Source organism: Crinia signifera, chromosome 12, assembly GCF_055691185.1.
Source record: "Crinia signifera chromosome 12, ASM5569118v1, whole genome shotgun sequence".
NCBI lineage: Eukaryota > Metazoa > Chordata > Amphibia > Anura > Myobatrachidae > Crinia > Crinia signifera.
The window spans coordinates 52,437,468-52,458,803 of record NC_139228.1 but is presented as its reverse complement, the minus strand read 5'-3'; the positions used below and the strand labels follow the sequence as shown (position 1 = coordinate 52,458,803).

At 49.1% G+C, this 21,336-nt stretch overlaps 1 protein-coding gene across 5 annotated transcripts in view; it reads right to left on the bottom strand.

Annotated features, from left to right (window-relative positions):
* KCNK10 (potassium two pore domain channel subfamily K member 10) overlaps positions 1–21,336 on the bottom strand; it is an 87,612-nt gene that overhangs the window by 19,708 nt on the left and 46,568 nt on the right. For all 5 annotated transcript variants that reach the window (XM_083167743.1, XM_083167742.1, XM_083167744.1 and 2 more), the window contains exons 2-4: positions 17,738–18,096; positions 5,001–5,118; positions 2,278–2,438 (exon numbers count right to left, since the gene is read on the bottom strand). In XM_083167743.1, the coding sequence (XP_083023869.1) occupies positions 2,278–2,438; positions 5,001–5,118; positions 17,738–18,096 (638 nt within the window). The remainder of the gene's footprint in view (positions 1–2,277; positions 2,439–5,000; positions 5,119–17,737; positions 18,097–21,336) is intronic.

The window sequence follows — 21,336 nt, the reverse complement described above, 5'->3', positions numbered from 1 at the left end:
GGTGAGAGAATAAAAGTGTGCCAAGCGCCGGAAGCATGCAAGGGGACGCAGTGCACTATAACCTGTGTCCATGTCAACTGTGTCGACATTCGGGTAAAAAAACAATGAAAAACCCGATGTCATCCTTTTGACTGTTGACCTTGCCCATGTAGAACTAATGCTTGTGTCGACCTAATGACCTGTCGACCTAGACCCATGTCGACCTAATGGTGTCAACCCAATGCTTGTCGACCATCTTGCGGTAGAACTAATGAACGTATCCTCTTCTCTAACCCAGAGGAACCCAGTAAGTATCCCAACTGCTTCAACCGGGAAATGGTATCATCGATCAGCAATATTGTGGTTAACAGGTCGACACCTAATGGGTGACATTCACTAGCTTTGCCGACACGTTATTTACGAAAGCTCTTGTATATTTCATGTTCTGTGACCATCGCCGTAGACCCTTGCAGGCACACTATTGCTCGCCACGTTTCAGGCAAGGTGACATCACTCATGGCCACTATTCCCAATAGGAGTTTGTTGGGAAAACAGGTGACAAAGTCAAAAAGCATGTTGACCATGGACCTAATTCTGGTCCGTACGCTCACATGCAAATGCGATGTTTGTGCAATGCACATGTGCATTTCTGCGCATGCGCTGGGTGCGTACGGACATGGCGAACAATCTTTGCATGCACCCAACATTGGGGCCAGTGGGCGGGGTGCGGTGGGCATAGGGACTCGCCCATGGGAACGCCCAGCATTTCATGGGCATTCCTATGGAAATCGCCCTGTAACGTGGGCGCCAGGGGTGGGTAGCTGACATCACTGGATGTTTGCTTCCCACCCACATCTAATGGAGCCCATACACGGTCCGTTGTGTACGGCTCCGTTCTGTACTATGCGATGGCGCTCCCGCCCATCACATAGTACGGTACAAAAAGTATGTGCTGCACATACTTTTTGTACTAGGTACACATCGGATCGGATCGCAGTGCATGCACTAGGGATGCGATCCGATCTGATGTGTGCTAATTAAGTCCCAAACGGATCCTTTAAACGGACCGTGTATGGGCTGCTTAAGGTTGCTCTGAGCAACCTTAGATATGCGTGTGCCTTCCACATCATTCGATGGTAGGCGACCATCGAATGATGTGGGTGTTCCCCCGCAGGCTGCGATTGGATGTTTATGTAGAACATCCATTCACAGCCAGTGTGTGTGTGAGCACACGCTGCGAATGGGTGACGGCCAGGCCATCATTCACAAGGCGAGGTTTGGTGGACTCGCAAGGGTGTGAATTTGCAGCCTTGCAAATTAACCAGAATAACCCCCCATGTGTGCGTTGACCTTTTCTATCGACCTTTTGTACTTTAAACACTATGCAATCATTACTAATTATAATTATAATAAATGATGCCATTATATAGAGGCCTTTTGCATTATTTTGGCCAAAATTAGCGGTTTACCCACCATGTCCCGGTAACCTCATATAGGGTAAGTCCCTAACTTTCTAGGGGTTCAAGTCTAGAGCTTGGGACACCCCCAAACAGGTGCCACACTAGCAAAGGACACCAATGTAAGTGTTACATTGTGGTGCCTTCAAGCATCCAATCTGAGCAATTCAAGGGCCCCACACTCCAAGTCCCACCCAATAACTGACATTCTGGGGGAAAAGATGGGAGATCTATGGGCAACCAATCACAATCTAGCTCTTCTAGAAAATAATAGATAGTATTTGATTGGTTCCCCATAGCAACATCCCATCAGAAATAGATCTCTTATCTTAGTACATTTCCCCACTATATTATTTTATGCATCTTATGTTATTTATTTATTTGGACTTTACCATCAGTGTGGGCTCTGATTGGGATTGGTGGAGTGCACGGTGTGCCGCGGCGCGAAGGCAAAGCACAGCGAGTGAAGTATGGCATTATGTTCAGGTGTCAACATTGATACCACAAAAAGGTGAAAAACCCATGTCAACCTTTTGGGGTTGACCACCTAGACATTGCTGACATAATGAACCCCACCCATCACGAGTGACATTGACATCATGGCTGCTCCTCCTGTGCTGGGCTATACTGGCCATCTCTGCCAGGAATGGAAGCAGTGAGAGGGATCGCTGATCCCTATGGTTCCACATTAGTACAGAGAACAGACCATTGGCAGAGGCACATACACACACAAACACACATTATATACATACATACTTTGTTTCATTTGCACTAAACAACCCAGTATATTGAGAATACTAGTTCCCGCCCCTAGCGCAGCAGATTGGCGCACAGTCCTTACCCTGAAGACTTTCTCCACCCTGGCAATGCTTTTCCCAAAGATTGTGCCGAGTTGGTCTCCGATTCCAGCCAATAGGAAGCCAAACAGAGGGATCCCGAATATAGCGTAGAGGATACAAAAGATCTTCCCCCCTTCCGTGCTTGGTGCAATGTTACCGTAACCTGGGTACAAGGTCAGAGAGAACGCAGGACAACAATCAGATCCCACCATAGTCATATCTATTATGTGTGCAGATACAGGCACAGGGGACCATGGGTCCGAGGGGACCACACTGCACATCCTCCACCCACACATCATACCTTACTCGCCCCCTGGCGTCAGTGCTGCAAATATCACTGGGAATTGGCATTGCTATTTAAAAAATTGTGAAAAACTCATGTCAACCTTTTCATGTGTCGACCATGGCCATGCCGAACCTTGTTTCAACCTTGTAGATCTTTTGGTGTTAGCCTGTTGGGGCTGTGCATTGGCAGATCCAGGGATGGGGCTTTAGCACAGTTCAAAATTCAAATAGGGGGGGCCACATCAACTGCCACCATCTGCCTTTCCAAACGAACTCACTGACTTCTGGTGTTTCTCCTCTATTTGAATTTTGAACTGTGCGGCAGCCCCTCCCCTGGATCTGCCACTGGTTATATCCACTGCATTATTCTATTTCCACTAAAAGCATCACATTTATAGATCTATACCAGTGGGAATGTCACAGCCCACAGTGCCAGGAACACACCATGCCCAGCCCCAGCAATGCTTTGCCCAGAGCCGGCCCTAGCCTAAATGATGCCCTAGGCAAGATTTTGGCTGGTGCCCCCTAGCACCGCCACTAGTTCCGCTTCTGACCTTGCTCCCTTTTCCCAGCACCATCAACCCTCATCATAGCAGTCATAATTTTGGTGCTCCTACCCGCAATATTTTAAATAGAAACAGTGCACACATTCGGTGCGCAGCCCAAACAGGGGTGTGTTCTTGCTGGGAAGGGGCATGGCTACCCAATAGTACCCCCAATTCAAATTATGCCACACAGTAGTGCCACTTTATTCACATTATATCATGCGATGGTGTCCCTTATTCACGTTACATCACACAGTAGTACCACTTTACCTTATATACATTACTCCTCACATTGGCCCTTATTCTGATCGGGTCGGTAACGGCCGCATGCGGCCGTTCCGCCGATGTTTTCGCTCTGCGCATGTGCAGAGGGCGCTCTGCGCATGTGCAGGCGAATTCGCCGCACACTTTTTTTGACCGCCGCAAAGGGGGCGGATAGGGGCGTGAGGGGCTACTTAGCCTCATTTCCCTATGCATACGCCCCGCGTTTCATGGGCGTTCCCATGCAAACGCGGGGCGTATGCATGGTAATGAGGCCGTGACGCGCGTGTAGGGGGCGGGCAGCTGACATCGCCGGATGTCAGCTGGCCGCCCCAATACAAGATTTCACACGGACAAGTGTCCGTGTGGTCTTGTGTTGCGGGACCTGGTGGAGCGTGCGGCCCTGCATTCGATGGTCTGCGACCATCGAATGCAGGGGCTGCTCCCAAGGTGGAGGAGGCGTATCCCCGTCCACTTTCATACGGATCGCCACATATCCGCGTACGGACGGAGGTGGCGATCCGTATGCAAGGCGGGGATTCGTCTGTGCGGTCGGAGCAGCATATGCGGCTCCGGCCGCACCGATCAGAATAAGGGCCATTATTCACATTATAACCTTAGAAAAAAATCCTGAGAAAATATTGTATTTTAAGCACCTCCATGGCCACACTGCAACCCAGCACAAAGCAGTGTGTGCTGGGCAGAGGAGAAGAGCTGCAGCTGCTGCTGTCACTTAAGGGGAGGGGGCCCGGGGCCCCCACTGGGCCCTTCCATCAGACTTTGGCCTGGGTAATTTGTACCCCCTACCCCTTTCTCTCGGCACCCCTGATAATACCACACAGTAATGCCCCTTACACATGACACATGTTATTAATGTCCTTATAACCATAATGCCCCTTACACATTATGCCAACCTTTATTAATGCCCTTCATACACATAATGACACACACAATGCCCATTACACATATGTTGCACATTATTAATACCCTTATACACATGACACACATAATGCCTGTTACACATATGTCGCACATTATTAATGCATTTATACATGACACACATAATGCCCCTTACACATATGCCGAACACTATGGCACAACCAACCCACCCACAGACAGCACTCGCACAGCCGCTAACACTGTGACCTCTGCCTCTGCTTGGATACAGATGTTTCCTCATATATCTTGACTCAATAAGCCATGCAGCTCCTGGCCAGTTCTGCTAACGTTGGGTGCATTTTTTGCTGAAAATTCCTCTTATTTGCATTGTTATGTGACCAGGACACACAAGGAGCTTCCGATGATTAAAATGATATGCAGCATGCCTATATTCTGTGTGCGACTGTGGCTGTACCTGCATACAGAATGCTATGTTACAGTGATTTCCATGATTACACTATTTCATATGCAGATACAGCCTCACTCACACACAGAACATAGGCATGCTGCATATCATTTTAATCAGCAGAAGCTGCTGATGCCCCCAGGCATTCCAAATGTCCTAGGCAATTACCTAGTTTGCCTATGCCTAAGGCCGGCTCTGGCTTTGCCCTTAGATAATAGTGCCAGGTAGAAACTATTAGTATCAGGGAAAACGGAGTTCTGGAGAATGGTATAATAATGGTGGCACTCACCTATCGTAGTGATCACGGTCCCAGCAAAGAAGAAGGCGCTGCCCAGGTCCCAATGGCTGCTGTTGCTGGAATTGTTCCCAATGGGGTTAACACCGGCGTTGTCAGCATCAATGGCTTTCTGCAGAGAGAGAACGGAGTAAGGTGAGAAGCGGGAACCGGCTGAGTTTCTCATGTATCAGACACTTGCTGGGGTGGATGTAGTCGGGATACGGTCTTTGGGTCACCAACATGTTGGTCGACAGTCATTAGGTCGACATGAGTCTAGGTCAACATGGGTTAGGTCAACAGTCAAAATGTCGACATGGGGGTCTTTCACATTTTTTTGAGCCGACCTGTGCCGACAGGTGGTATTTCATGTCCTACCACCCATTAGGGCATGGTGGGAGAATGAAAGAGTGTGCCAAGCATAGTGTGGCACCATGCTGAAGCATGGCGTGCTACGTTTTAGTGTCCATGACGACTGTGTCGACATTCTGAACAAAAAAATGTGAAAAACCCCATGTCGAGTTTTTGACTGTTGACCTAACCCATGTCTACCTAATGACCCTGTCTACCTAGACTCATGTTGACCTTCCTGCATGTCAACCTAACGACTGTCGACTAACATGCTGGGGACCTAATGATCCACACCCGTGTAGTCACAGTCCGGTAGTAAGCCAGTAGCTGATTATTAGAGTCACCATTTACCCACAAAGCTACCAATTATCACCTACTATAAACTGGCAATTCTTCCAGTCTACTGCAATTCTCACTAAGGGGGAGATGTACTAAGTCTTGGAGACAGGGGTGTATTACTAGGGGAGGGGGCCAGGTGCAGAAAATTCTCGAATTTGCAGGGTGCCCGTTGGACCATGGTAGAGTATGTAGCCATCCTGCATCTCACCCACTAAGTTCCTGGTAAAGTAAGCATGATCTGGAACATATGCAGGTAACTGCAGAGCCATGTGGAGAAGCAGGGCCTCATGTCTGGTCTTCTCTATGCATAAAGAGCCTTATTCTAGTTCACTCTTTCTGACAAAATCCTTCTTAGATGGACAACACCATGTGCACTGCAGGTGGGGCAGATGCTACTTGTGCAGAGAGAATTAGATTTGGGTGGGGGTTTTACTTCAAAGTGAAATCTATATTGCAGTGTAAAAAAAAAGCAGTCAGTATTTACCCTTCACAGAAACAAAATAACTCACCCAAATCTAATTCTCTCTGCACAAGTAACATCTGCTCCACCTGCAGTGCACATGGTTTTGTCCATCTAAGAAGGATTCTTTCAGAAAGAGTGAACTAGAATATGGTCCAAAGTGCAATATGTGCATATGGGGTGATTCAGGTTGGCTCACACAGCACATTTGGTTTGCTAATGGGCAAAACCATGTGCACTGCAGGTGGGGCAGATGTAACATGAGCAAAGAGTTATATTTGGGGGAGTTATTTTGTTTCTGTGCAGAGTAAATATTGGCTGCTTTATTTTTACACTGCAATACAGATATCACCTTGAAGTACAATTCCCACTCAAATCTATCTCTCTCTCTGCATATGCATACTTGCCCACTTTTGAAAACTAGTTTCAGGGAGATTATGGTTGGCCATTGAATTTTGCATAGCGCCCCATTGAAGGGGTGTGTCAAGCTCTACTTAAAGGGCGTGTCTAGTTCCATATATGGAGAGATTGTGAACTTATATTCAAATGTAGATGAGCCCCAAAGCAGTTAGTAAGAGCTACGGTACTCTTTACCTAGCACGGCGCCCATGCACTAAAAAAACAGGTGCGACGCGACCGACGCGATGCCCGCGATTTCCCATAGGGAACAATGTTAAATGTCTCAATTGACCCGATTTTTCTGTTCAATGCCTCAATTGACCCGATTTTTCCATAGGAATCAATGTTAAATGGCCCACAGAGGCCAAATAGGCACCCTAAAGTGTAAAATGGCCCCCACAATTGTTAACGCCACCCCACGATCAACGTGAACCCGAAGCGTGGCGAGCGCAGCGAGCCCGCGAGGGGCGGCGGTACGCGTCCTTTGACCTTTTCATACCCCCACTATCCACGTCGGCGTGGAGTTGAGAATAGAATAGTGTGGCGGTGAAGGTATACGCGTACCCTCGCGGGGCTCGCTGCGCTTGCCACGCTTCGGGCTAGGTGGCTCGCTGCGCTCGCCACACTATTCTATTCTCAACTCCACGCCGACGTGGATAGTGGGGGTATGAAAAGGTCGTAGGATGCGTACCGCCGCCCCTTGCGGGCTCGTTGCGCTCGCCACGCTTCGGGTTGACGTTGATCGTGGGGTGGCGTTAACAATTGTGGGGGCCATTTCACACTTCAGGGTGGCTATTTGGCCTCTGTGGGCCATTTAACATTGTTTCCTATGGAAAAATCGGGTCAATTGAGGCATTGAACAGTAAAATCGGGTCAATTGAGAAATGTAACATTAATCCCTATGGGAAATCGCGGGCATCGCGTCGCACCCGATTTTTAGTGCATTCAATGCCCGCGATTTTTTTACCTGCGATGCCCATGATCAAAATCGTGGGCGCCGTGCTAGGTAAAGAGTACCAGAGCTACTATACTTGGTAACGTGCTGGGAAATGGTGCTGATGATTCAATGTAAATGTATCTATCTCTCATTCCTATTTTCCCTAAAAATGTAACAGTGTAATGTGGGCTAGGTGACATAAGGGAGATTGCTAGACTAATGAGGGAGAGAGGGAGATTGCTGCTATTTCAGGGAGTCTCCTGCAGAATGCAGGAGGGTAGGCAACTATGTGCATATATTACATCTGCCCCCCCTGCAGTGCAGCCTGTTTTTGCCCATTAGAGGAAGATTTTGCTTTTGAGATCCTTATTGAGTATAAGCCCCTGAGACCAGCAGTTGGCAACATTTTATAATAATCTTCAGGGTCACTGTGACTTTGAGCAGCTGCACTTGGCCACAATTATCAACATGTACTCTGTGCCACTGCCTTCACAGTATGTTCTCTGTGCCACTGCCTTCACAGTATGTTCTCTGAGCCACTGCCTTCACAGTATGTTCTCTGTGCCACTGCCTTCACAGTATGTTCTCTGTGCCACTGCCTTCACAGTATGGTCTCTGTGCCACTGCCTTCACAGTATGGTCTATGTGCCACTGCCTTCACAGTATGGTCTCTGTGCCACTGCCTTCACAGTATGGTCTCTGTGCCACTGCCTTCACAGTAAGAAACACAGAAGGCTGAATAAGCCTGAGGTGACATAAACCACTAAGGGTTCTCACAGGGTACACTCTGCTGTTGATCACATGCTATGCTAATGAGGATGGGCACAAGGCCTATCAGAGCAGGGGGAGGGTCTATGCAGGGTAGGAATGATCACAAGTTTAGAGTGATCACCACCTGTCCAAGAAGCCCCACCCACCCTTCCCTGTTTCTTTTCCTCTTCGGCGGCGGTAAAGAACGGTCATTCTTTAAGAACTCTGTATGTGTGTAGGTAGTGGGGGTGCACTCTCCCTCGACAACGATTGTCATGGGCCACGCTTCTGCCCGGGGGATGGCCGTCACCACCAGGCCTGGTGGCTGACCAGGGAGAGTGGTCATCCAGCGTTGTATGTATGATTAAGTGATCTTTAACCCCACCTTTCCTATAATGACCGTTCTTTGGTGCCGCCACCATTCATAGCCTTAGTTTAATTGTCAAATAAATTTTACATTCTGTTTTTGAAACGCCAGCACTTTGTGTCGTGTCTTTATTTTAGGTTAAGTTTAGATAAGGTTTAAGTAAGTTGTATTTAAGTGTATCAACAGACAGGTGGGCCAGGGGGATACCCGATGGTGAGTTTATGTTCTCTGTGCCACTGCCTTCACCGTATGTTCTCTGTGCCACTGCCTTCACAGTATGTTCTCTGTGCCACTGCCTTCACCGTATGTTCTCTGTGCCACTGCCTTCACCGTATGTTCTCTGTGCCACTGCCTTCACAGTATGTTCTCTGTGCCACTGCCTTCACCGTATGTTCTCTGTGCCACTGCCTTCACAGTATGTTCTCTGTGCCACTGCCTTCACAGTATGTTCTCTGTGCCACTGCCTTCACAGTATGTTCTCTGTGCCACTGCCTTCACAGTATGTTCTCTGTGCCACTGCCTTCACAGTATGTTCTCTGTGCCACTGCCTTCACAGTATGTTCTCTGTGCCACTGCCTTCACCGTATGTTCTCTGTGCCACTGCCTTCACAGTATGTTCTCTGTGCCACTGCCTTCACAGTATGTTCTCTGTGCCACTGCCTTCACAGTATGTTCTCTGTGCCACTGCCTTCACAGTATGTACTCTGTGCCACTGCCTTCACAGTATGTACTCTGTGCCACTGCCTTCACAGTATGCACTCTGTGCCACTGCCTTCACAGTATGTTCTCTGTGCCACTGCCTTCACAGTATGTTCTCTGTGCCACTGCCTTCACCGTATGTTCTCTGTGCCACTGCCTTCACCGTATGTTCTCTGTGCCACTGCCTTCACCGTATGTTCTCTGTGCCACTGCCTTCACCGTATGTTCACTGTGCCACTGCCTTCACAGTATGTTCTCTGTGCCACTGCCTTCACAGTATAGTCTCTGTGCCCAGGGGCGGATTGGACCACCGGGAAACCGGGCCATTTCCCGGTGGGCCGGCCCCTAATAGTCACTAAAAGGCCGCTCACCCCATTGGCGGGGCCGCAGACCGCCATCTCTGCGGTTAACGGGCGGCCGTGGCCGCAGCACTGTGCCCCAAACAAATATGGCTGCGGGCAGCCTCGGCTATTACAGAAATAAAAATGGCCGCGGGAGTGCTGGTGCGCATGTGCGACCGCACGCAGCTGCTCCCGCGGTTCTGTGTGTGGCAAGCACTCACTGTGAGGATGGTTGCGCAGGGAGGCTCTCTCCCTGCTGTACATCCCCGGCCGCTTCTGTCCTCAGACTCTGTAGCTGCCGGCTGCCAGTACACTGTCACACTACATTAGAGGCAGCAGCGCCGGCAGCACAGAGCTCTCTCCCTGGCTTCCAACCCACTTTCATGTGTCATCAGTCATGACAGCAGGGACTGGAAAGGGGGCGGAGCAACACGGAGTTGAGGGGCGGGGCTACACGAGTGGAAGGGGGCGGAGCTACACGGGAGCACACATCTAATGAAAGGAAGAAGTAGATGAAGTGCCAGCCAGCTTGATTTTAAGGTAACTAAAGTGTGAGAGAGAGGTTCATACTGTGAGGCATATGTATAATGGACATCACGGTGTGGGGCATATGTATAATGGACATCACGGTGTGGGGCATATGTATAATGGACATCACGGTGTGGGCATATGTATAATGGGCATCAGGGCGTGCGGCATATGTATAATGGGCATCACGGCGTGTGGCATATGTATAATGGAGCATCACGGTGTGGCATATGTATAATGGGCATCACAGTGTGCGGCATATGTGTAATGGGCATCACGGTGTGTGGCATATGTATAATGGAGTATCACGGTGTGTGGCATATGTATAATGGGCATCACGGTGTGGGGCATATGTATAATGGACATCACGGTGTGGGGCATATGTATAATGGACATCACGGTGTGGGCATATGTATAATGGGCATCAGGGTGTGCGGCATATGTATAATGGGCATCACGGCGTGCGGCATATGTATAATGGAGCATCACAGTGTGCGGCATATGTATAATGGGCATCACAGTGTGCGGCATATGTATAATGGGCATCACAGTGTGCGACATATGTATAATGGGCATCACAGTGTGCGGCATATGTATAATGGGCATCACAGCGTGCGGCATATGTATAATGGGCATCACAGCGTGTGGCATATGTATAATGGAGTATCACGGTGTGTGGCATATGTATAATGGACATCTCTGTGTGGGGCATATGTATAATGGACATCACGGTGTGGGGCATATGTATAATGGACATCACGGTGTGGGCATATGTATAATGGACATCACGGTGTGGGCATATGTATAATGGGCATCAGGGTGTGCGGCATATGTATAATGGGCATCACGGCGTGTGGCATATGTATAATGGAGCATCACGGTGTGGCATATGTATAATGGGCATCACAGTGTGCGGCATATGTATAATGGGCATCACGGCGTGTGGCATATGTATAATGGCCATCATGGTGTGTGGCATATGTATAATGGAGTATCACGGTGTGCGGCATATGTATAATGGACATCACGGTGTGGGCATATGTATAATGGGCATCAGGGTGTGCGGCATATGTATAATGGGCATCACGGCGTGCGGCATATGTATAATGGAGCATCACAGTGTGCGGCATATGTATAATGGGCATCACAGTGTGCGGCATATGTATAATGGGCATCACAGTGTGCGACATATGTATAATGGGCATCACAGTGTGCGGCATATGTATAATGGGCATCACAGTGTGCGGCATATGTATAATGGGCATCACAGCGTGTGGCATATGTATAATGGAGTATCACGGTGTGTGGCATATGTATAATGGACATCTCTGTGTGGGGCATATGTATAATGGACATCACGGTGTGGGGCATATGTATAATGGACATCACGGTGTGGGCATATGTATAATGGGCATCAGGGTGTGCGGCATATGTATAATGGGCATCACGGCGTGTGGCATATGTATAATGGAGCATCACGGTGTGGCATATGTATAATGGGCATCACAGTGTGCGGCATATGTATAATGGGCATCACGGCGTGTGGCATATGTATAATGGCCATCATGGTGTGTGGCATATGTATAATGGAGTATCACGGTGTGTGGCATATGTATAATGGACATCTCTGTGTGGGGCATATGTATAATGGACATCACGGTGTGGGGCATATGTATAATGGACATCACGGTGTGGGCATATGTATAATGGGCATCAGGGCGTGCGGCATATGTATAATGGGCATCACGGCGTGTGGCATATGTATAATGGAGCATCACGGTGCGGCATATGTATAATGGGCATCACGGCGTGTGGCATATGTATAATGGAGTATCACGGTGTGTGGCATATGTATAATGGACATCACGGTGTGCGGCATATGTATAATGGCATCAGGGTGTGCGGCATATGTATAATGGCATCAGGGTGTGCGGCATATCTATAATGGGCATCAGGGTGTGCGGCATATGTATAATGGGCATCACGGTGTGCGGCATATGTATAATGGCATCAGGATGTGTGGCATATGTATAATGGGCATCACGGTGTATGGCATATCTATAATGGGCATCACTGTCTCCTCCACCACTTTGTGACTCCCCTCCCTGCATCCCCTGCCACTCTGCATCCCCCCTCCTACCCTGCATCCTGTGCCACCATGCCCCCTCACACTCTGCGTCCTGTGCCACCCTGTGTAAGTCCTCACTCCCTTCGTTCTCAGCCACTCTGCATCTCCCCTCCCAGCATTCTACGGCACCCTCCATCCCCCCCTCCCTCCCTGCATCCTCTTCCACCCTGCCACTCTACTGTGTTGGGAGACCCCCTGTCACCCCCCCCCCCATCTCTATCTCCCCAGCCCCACAGGCTGTAGAATAAACGCTGTACGCATGCGCCTATTCTGCAGCCTGAGGGGCTGGGGACATAGCCAGCAGCTAAGAGAGCCACTAGCCATGCCCTCACAGCGGCAAAAATTGGGCGTGGCCTTGTTGGAATAGGCCACACCCCCATATTGATAGGCCACACCCCCTAAAAATTCGGGCGCGCCTCCGGCGCGCAACAACACTCCCCCCCCCCCCCCCCCCCCTCTTAGGGCTGCTTCAAGATTTTTCCCGGGCTGGTTTTAATTCCCAATCCGCCCCTGTCTGTGCCACTGCCTTCACAGTATGTTTTCTGTGCCACTGCCTTCACAGTATGTTCTCTGAGCGATGCCCTGAGCGTTGCTGCATTTTATATAGCTGCTAAAAATTGTATGAAATACACATACTGGCCTTTATTCAGATCTGATCGCAGTAAAAATGTGTTTGGAAAATGGGCAAACCATGTGCACTGCAGGTGGGGCAGAGAGTTAGATTTGGGTGATCTATTTTGTTTCTGTGCAGGGTAAATACTGGCTGCATTATTTTTACACTGCAATCTAGATTTCAGTTTCAACACACCCCACCCAAATTTAACTCTCTCTGCACATGTTACATCTGCCCCACCTGCAGTGCACATGGTTTTGCCCATTTCCAAACAAATTTGTACTGCGATCAGATCTGAATAAGGGCAACTGTGGGAACTGTGGGAATTGGATAATGCAATCAATCCGGATTAGAAAATAGGGAGATCTCGCCAATATTTACTAGGATGGCCACTATTGGTCGACACATGGAAAATGTCAACATGCACTAGGTGACAGACAGAAGGTCAACAAAAGCAAAAAGTCATCACAGAAATTAGTGTAACACGTCCCCTCGCATGGCTCCCTGCACTTGGCACACTATTGCATTCTCTCTCTCTATGTCCATTGGGATCAATAGTCGGATCAATAGTCGGTGAACACAAGTCGGTTAAAAAAAATCATGAAAAACTCATGTCAATCCTTTGTTTGTGTTGACCTTTTGTCAATGTCTACCTAGTGCCTGTCGACCGTTTCCATGTGTCGAACCATTCACCATCGACCAATAGTGGGCAACTTATGGATGGTCTATCTAGAAACCATCAACTGGATACCATATTTACGAAGCCTTGGAGAATGATATAGTGGACAGATTGAGAAATGGCAGTTAGCTGATTGGTCAGTACTCTAACATCCTGTTACATGACAGTAAGCATCTGATTGAACGGTTCTTTGGCCCTTATTTAGATCTGATTGCAGAAGAAATTTGTTCTCAAAATCCACAAAACTATGTGCACTGCAGGTGGGGCAGATGTAACATGCAGAGAAAGTTAAATTTGGGTGGGGTGTGTTGAAACTGAAATCTAAATTGCAGTGTAAAAATTATGCAGCCAGTATTTACCCTGCACAGAAACAAAATAACTCACACAAATCTAACTCTCTGCAGTGCACATGGTTTTGCCCATTTTGAGAACAGATTTGTACTGCGATATGATCTGAATAAGGGCCTTTATGTCTCTCCAAGGTATCCCTCTGCAAACTTTGATACATCTGCTCTTTATTGTCTTCTAGGACAGCTATTCCCAGTGAAGCCGCCACTTGCACTGAGCACGGGGATATTTACGCCGCGCAGCTGCTCAGAGTTTAATAAATAACGCAAAAGGTCACCAGAGGCCGGCGGCGGTGACACAATATGTGCTCAGTAAATGCGCTGCTTCCAGACGCTATAAAGTGCCCTCCTCGCCGTGCTTCATCCACAGAAAATCCTGCAGGGCCTGGAGGTTTCATCAGAGATGTTCCTGGCCTCAGGATGCATAATCCCTGCTGTTGTTTGTGCTCTGCCGGCGGAGCCTGTTCCGTCATCTCTCCTGAGCTCCAGCCTGTGCAGTGTGAAGCTGGATCTGCTGCATTGCAGTATGCAGCGCGCATAGAGACACAACAAGGCGTCATAATAGCTCTCCGGGAGGGAGGAAAGCTCCCGGGGCAGACCACTCAGGTTCTGCAGCCAGCATGAACCACCACCCCGACTAGAATACACTGCATCCCATATAAACAAGAATGTGCTGCATGTTCAGTAGCCTTGCTTAGACGTTGTGAGACGGTTCCGACTCAGTGACCGCTGCTAAGTTCTTATGCAAAGCAAATCGAGGTCCAAGCTGTCTGGGAACATTAGGCTTTGCAGAGATTCACATCCAAACCTGGCGCAAAGTGTCAAATAAGAACTATGGTCATCCCTGCTATTTACTAACAATTTCCACATGGACAGCGCTTCCGATATAACACCGTCGCTGTGAAACAGTTCCTGGCACATTAAAGGAATCTTTCGTGTTTACAAAAGACTCCTTCACAGTTACTGACGCTGCGCAAGGGCCCATTGACGCCTCACAATGGCCTCCGCCGGAGGATGGCGCAGCCATTGAGATCAAGCTTTGGAGAGTTACGTACATACTATAGAGGTCAGACCGTTGTCTCACTGAGAATAACGGGGACTGCGATCTGAATAACGTTAGGGTGTTGGTACATTATATATTTGATGTATTAACAGTTTCTTATACAGATCAGCAGGTTCCGTTGCACTTTACAATTATAAATAAGGATAAAACAAACTGGGTAGTTACAGTCAAATGGGACCACCATATGTACGGCGCTGCTAACCGCCATATGTACGGCGCTGCTAACCGCCATATGTACGACGCTGCTAACCACCATATGAACGACGCTGCTAACCACCCTATAAACAGCGCTGCTAACCACCCTATAAACAGCGCTGCTAACCACCCTATAAACAGCGCTGCTAACCACCCTATAAACAGCGCTGCTAACCACCCTATAAACAGCACTGCTAACCACCCTATAAACAGAGCTGCTAACCACCCTATAAACAGCGCTGCTAACCACCCTATAAACAGCGCTGCTAACCACCCTATAAACAGCGCTGCTAACCACCCTATAAACAGCGCTGCTAACCACCCTATAAACAGCGCTGCTAACCACCCTATAAACAGCGCTGCTAACCACCCTATAAACAGCGCTGCTAACCACCCTATAAACAGCGCTGCTAACCACCCTATAAACAGCGCTGCTAACCACCCTATAAACAGCGCTGCTAACCACCCTATAAACAGCGCTGCTAACAACCACATGAACAGTGCTGCTAACAACCACATAAACAGCGCTGCTAACCACCATATAAACAGCGCTGCTAACCACCATATAAACAGCGCTGCTAACCACCATATAAACAGCGCTGCTAACACCACATAAACAGCGCTGCTAACCACCATATGAACCGCGCTGCTAACCACCATATAAACAGCGCTGCTAACCACCATATGAACCGCGCTGCTAACCACCATATGAACCGCGCTGCTAACCACCATATGAACCGCGCTGCTAACCACCATATGAACAGCGCTGCTAACCACCATATAAACAGCGCTGCTAACCACCATATAAACAGCGCTGCTAACCACCACATAAACAGCGCTGCTAACCACCATATGAACCGCGCTGCTAACCACCACATAAACAGCGCTGCTAACCACCAAATGAACCGCGCTGCTAACCACCACATAAACAGCGCTGCTAACCACCATATGAACCGCGCTGCTAACCACCACATAAACAGCGCTGCTAACCACCACATAAACAGCGCTGCTAACCACCATATAAACAGCGCTGCTAACCACCATATAAACAGCGCTGCTAACCACCATATAAACAGCGCTGCTAACCACCACATAAACAGCGCTGCTAACCACCATATGAACCACGCTGCTAACCACCATATAAACAGCGCTGCTAACCACCACATAAACAGCGCTGCTAACCACCATATGAACCGCGCTGCTAACCACCATATGAACCGTGCTGCTAACCACCATATGAACCGTGCTGCTAACCACCATATGAACCGCGCTGCTAACCACCACATAAACAGCGCTGCTAACCACCATATAAACCGCGCTGCTAACCACCATATGTATGACGCTGCTAACCACCATATGAACTGCGCTGCTAACCACCATATAAACAGCGCTGCTAACCACCATATAAACAGCGCTGCTAACCACCACATAAACAGCGCTGCTAACCACCATATGAACTGCGCTGCTAACCACCATATGAACCGTGCTGCTAACCACCACATGAACCGCGCTGCTAACCACCATATGAACTGCGCTGCTAACCACCATATGAACCGTGCTGCTAACCACCATATGAACTGCGCTGCTAACCACCACATGAACCGCGCTGCTAACCACCATATGAACCACGCTGCTAACCACCATATAAACAGCGCTGCTAACCACCATATGAACCGTGCTGCTAACCACCATATGAACAGCGCTGCTAACCACCACATGAACAGCGCTGCTAACCACCACATAAACAGCGCTGCTAACCACCATATGAACCGTGCTGCTAACCACCATGTGGTGCCTTATAAATAAAATGTAATAACAAGGTAAATGGTGTTATTTGCCAATGGGGCATCTGCTGGCAGCTTAGATCTTGTTATTGATATATGACACTAGGATACTTACACTATACTGTATACTGTTACCTGACAACCAGGATAAGTCATCAGGCATGGAACACTAAATTGACGACACAAATTGATTATGAGCTGACAGACGAGGATCCCTTTATAGAATGAAAACATTCAAGATTGTGCTGGGTAACGTGGAAGAAGTCAGCGTCGGTGTCTAATGAGTATATGATGAATCACGTGTAATACCACCACGGCGAAGTTCATGTTATTAAGTTACTATTATTGACTCATATTGACATCCGTATAGCCCTAACCTGCTGCTTGCAGCTGACAAACACAGTACAGGAGTCCTCTGTATACATATATAAGGTACAGTGGGAAGCATATGGTAGGCAGATTTCAGGAGGTCGCTTCACACGGTCGCATTTTTTTGTGGACCATTAAAATCTCTCCTGAACCGTCTCACCCACAGATATCCCACCAATCCCTTGCTGCCAAACTACTGCACCACAAGGGGATTGTGACAGGTTAATAAGTCACATAATGCCTCTGAGAGTAGAGCAAAGGATTATGGGACAGAGAAAGGAAGAGAGGCAATGCGCTGAATGGCCTTAAATACCAGAATCTAAAAATACTTTTTTCAAGTAGGGTTGGTTATAGGTAAACGGTTCTCTAGAAGCTGACATGAGGACACATGTGGGGTTCTCACCTTAATTAGAGCTTCCAGCTCTTGCTGAGTGACGCACACATGTGTCTGCAGAAAAGTCGCCTTCTCCAGGGCAATAGTGTCTTTCTTTTCACTTTCAAAGGGCTGCTCGAGTGCTCGGAAGACGAGTCCACCGCTGACCAGATAAACCACCACCACCACGAAGATTGCCAGAACAGTCTTCCACTTCATCACAGAACGCAGGCCTCGGGAAGTGTTGTCCATGGTGGAGACCACAGTAGACCGGGAACACACGGACATCCGAGGGGTGGAGGAGGGAGTGGGGTGGTGGCCATTCGGCTTTGGATCAGGTGGGGGCACAGGCAGGGAGGCCGGTGCTGGGACCGTTGAGGGCACTGCCACTAGAAGGAAAAATGGTGACACAAGTTAGAGTGTAATCATGTGGCAAGGGTTAGCAAAGCCATTATTAAAGTATGATAACAATTGTATTACAAAGATAAATCTAGTATCTAGGTTGTTTTTTTACACAATGCTATTCATGACTGATATTTCTGTATATTTCCCAGGGTCATGTGACTATATTCCATAACAACCACTGTCAAGTGACTCCTAAGTGCAGAGAGTAATTCAAAGGCCTCTCTGAGCTCTTTTTTTTTCACTGTGACATCCTTCCCTCTCCCTTTCAATCCTCAGCCATCACATACCATGGGGAGCGGTTTTAGCCTGTGTCTATGTAGCTGTCCAAACTCTGTTATCAAGGTATTCTGGAAGCCAAGGTTTATACCATCTGTGCATAAGCATGGGTAGCTTTAAACACATCCTCTGTGCTTAAAAATAGATGTAATACCTGTACATTTAGGGTACACTGAGCACCAAGTTTGAGAACCACTGTCTTACTCCATATGCCATCATATGACATATTGCTGAGCCGGAGCTCCTGAAACAGCCATTTTTGTTTACCCTCCGGTGAGAATTTGAAAAGAAGCTAATAAATTGAAGGAAAATAAATGATGCTTAAAAGGTATACAACCATAAAAGTAAAACCATATATGTTGAATTGTAATTGCTGACAAGGAGGTTTTATATTAGAAATCATCCAATGTCGAAACAGTCCGCAAATTACCAAAAACAGCTGTGGATTGTTGAAACACAGCAGTGAATGAGACAATCTGCTGCCGTTTCTGAAAAAAACATATCCCACTTGTTTTAAAGTCAGATCTGTTTTGTCGGATTCTGCTTTCAGCACTGAATAGGTGATGCCCGCTATTTCCCCCAGCGGAAATAGCAGCCGAGATTGAATACCCCCTCTTCTGATTTCTTAGTTACTTATTAATGTACTTGTGAGTTATCTGGGCTGCCGATTTTTTGATTGTATGCCTTAAGTTAAGGCATACAATCAGATCCGATGCGATATCGCATCGCATCGCATCGCATGCGACCATCAGATGCGATGACCCGATTTTTCCATAGGAATCAATGTTAAAATGGACTGAGTCCATTTTAACATGGAATTCAATGGGAAAAAGGGGTCCTTTTCATACCCCTACTATCCAAGTGGGCATGGAGTTGGATATAAACCTGTGGCGAGCGTAGCGAGCCACCGAGCCCGAAGCGTGGCGAGCGAAGCGAGCCCCGCGAGGGGACGGTATTCTGTGTCCCCTCGCGGGGCTCGCTACGCTCGACACGCTTCGGGCTCGGTGGCTCGCTACGCTCGCCACAGGTTTATATCCAACTCCATGCCCACTTGGATAGTAGGGGTATGAAAAGGACCCCTTTTTCCCATTGAATTCCATGTTAAAATGGACTCAGTCCATTTTAACATTGATTCCTATGGAAAAATCGGGTCATCGCATCGCAACGCATCGCATCGCATCCGATGGTCGCATGCGATGCGATGCGATGTGCCCGATCCGACCCGATTTAGAAATCGGCAGCCCGGATAACTCACAAGTACCCTTATTACTAACATCTCTTATATATTTAGCCAGATCTGTCACTCAAACCCAGTCTCTAACGGTGGGCGGGGCTCCACATACACACAGACCTGGCCAACGTCATACACTGCCCTGGCTTCTACACCAGGCAGCTGCAGCAAGTCACCGCCCAACAACCCCCTCAGCGCAAACACCCCCACCCCCTCTGCCCCACGGGTGCACAGCATGCCCCCAACCCCACCCCCTTCACCTTCTCTCTGCCGCCCACACCGCCCCTCCCGCCGCCCACACCGCCCCTCCCAGCACAAATACCCTCCGTCCGAGGATGCACCCCCCCACACACACACACACCCGGCCAGAACTGTGTCTCGCTGGCTCCGCCCACATTGCCCGCCCCTTACTACACGCCGTCCAAAGGCGCATCCCCCCACACCCGGCCGGATCCACAGACGGACAGCAGTGCTGAGGCTGCCTCCGCACACACTGCCCGCCCACAGCCGCCCGCACAGCCGCCAGCCGCTGCCAGCTACATTACGCCGCAGCAGAGAGCAGATCCAGCCGAGATGTGAGGCTTCCTCCTCACACACTGCCCGCCCACAGCCGCCCGGATCGCAGGTGTACAGTGCACCGCTAGCCTGCCACCTGCCGCCTGCCATTGCTGCCTCAAGCTGCCCACAGCTGCCGCTGCACGATGCTGTCCTGGACATCATGCCACCCAGCGCCACCCTCCAGCCCCTGCTCACGACGCACTCTGGATGACCTGCTGCCGCTGACCAACACTCTAATTCACAGTAAGTACCAACCCACTGTCATTCCTGCTGACGCTGACCACCACTGTTCAGCTCCCTAACTACCATCCCACCACCCCATACCACTACAATGCCTCTCCCACCATGGGGTGCTGGGTGCCATAATAGGTGTGCTAAAGTAGTAAACAGCCCCAGTACATGCAGCATTTACTACTTTAGTAGGCTTATGGCACCCAACACCCCATACCACTACACCACCAACGCCGCTTCGAACACACCTCTCCTCCCTTACCGCACTATCACCCCTGCTGCCACTGACCACCACTGTACAGGACCCGACCTACCATCCCACCACCCCATACCACTACACCACCAACCCCGCATCTAACGCACCTCTCCTCCCTTACCGCACTCTCACCCCTGCTGCCACTGACCACCACTGTACAGGACCCTAACTACCATCCCACCACCCCATACCACTACACCACCAACAGCTCTCCCACCATGGGGTGCTGGGTGCCATAATAGGTGTGCTCAAGTATTAAACAGGCCCAGTACGTGCAGCATTTACTGTGGCACCCAACACCCCATACCACTACACCACCAACCCCGCATCTAACGCACCTCTCCTCCCTTACCGCACTCTCACCCCTGCTGCCACTGACCCCCACTGTAAAACTTCCATCCCACCACCCCATACCACTACACCACCAACGCCTCTCCCACCATGGGGTGCTGAGTGCCATAATAGGTGTGCTAAAGTCCTCAACACACCAGGGTTTTCATCGCAGCCCAGTACGTGCTGCATTTACAACTTTAGCAGCCTTATTGCAGCCAGCACCCAATACCACTACACCACCAACAACGCCACTTCATACACACCTCTCCTCCCTTACCGCACTCTCACTAACCTGCTGCAGCAAACCACCACTGTACAGGACCCTAAGTACAATCCCAC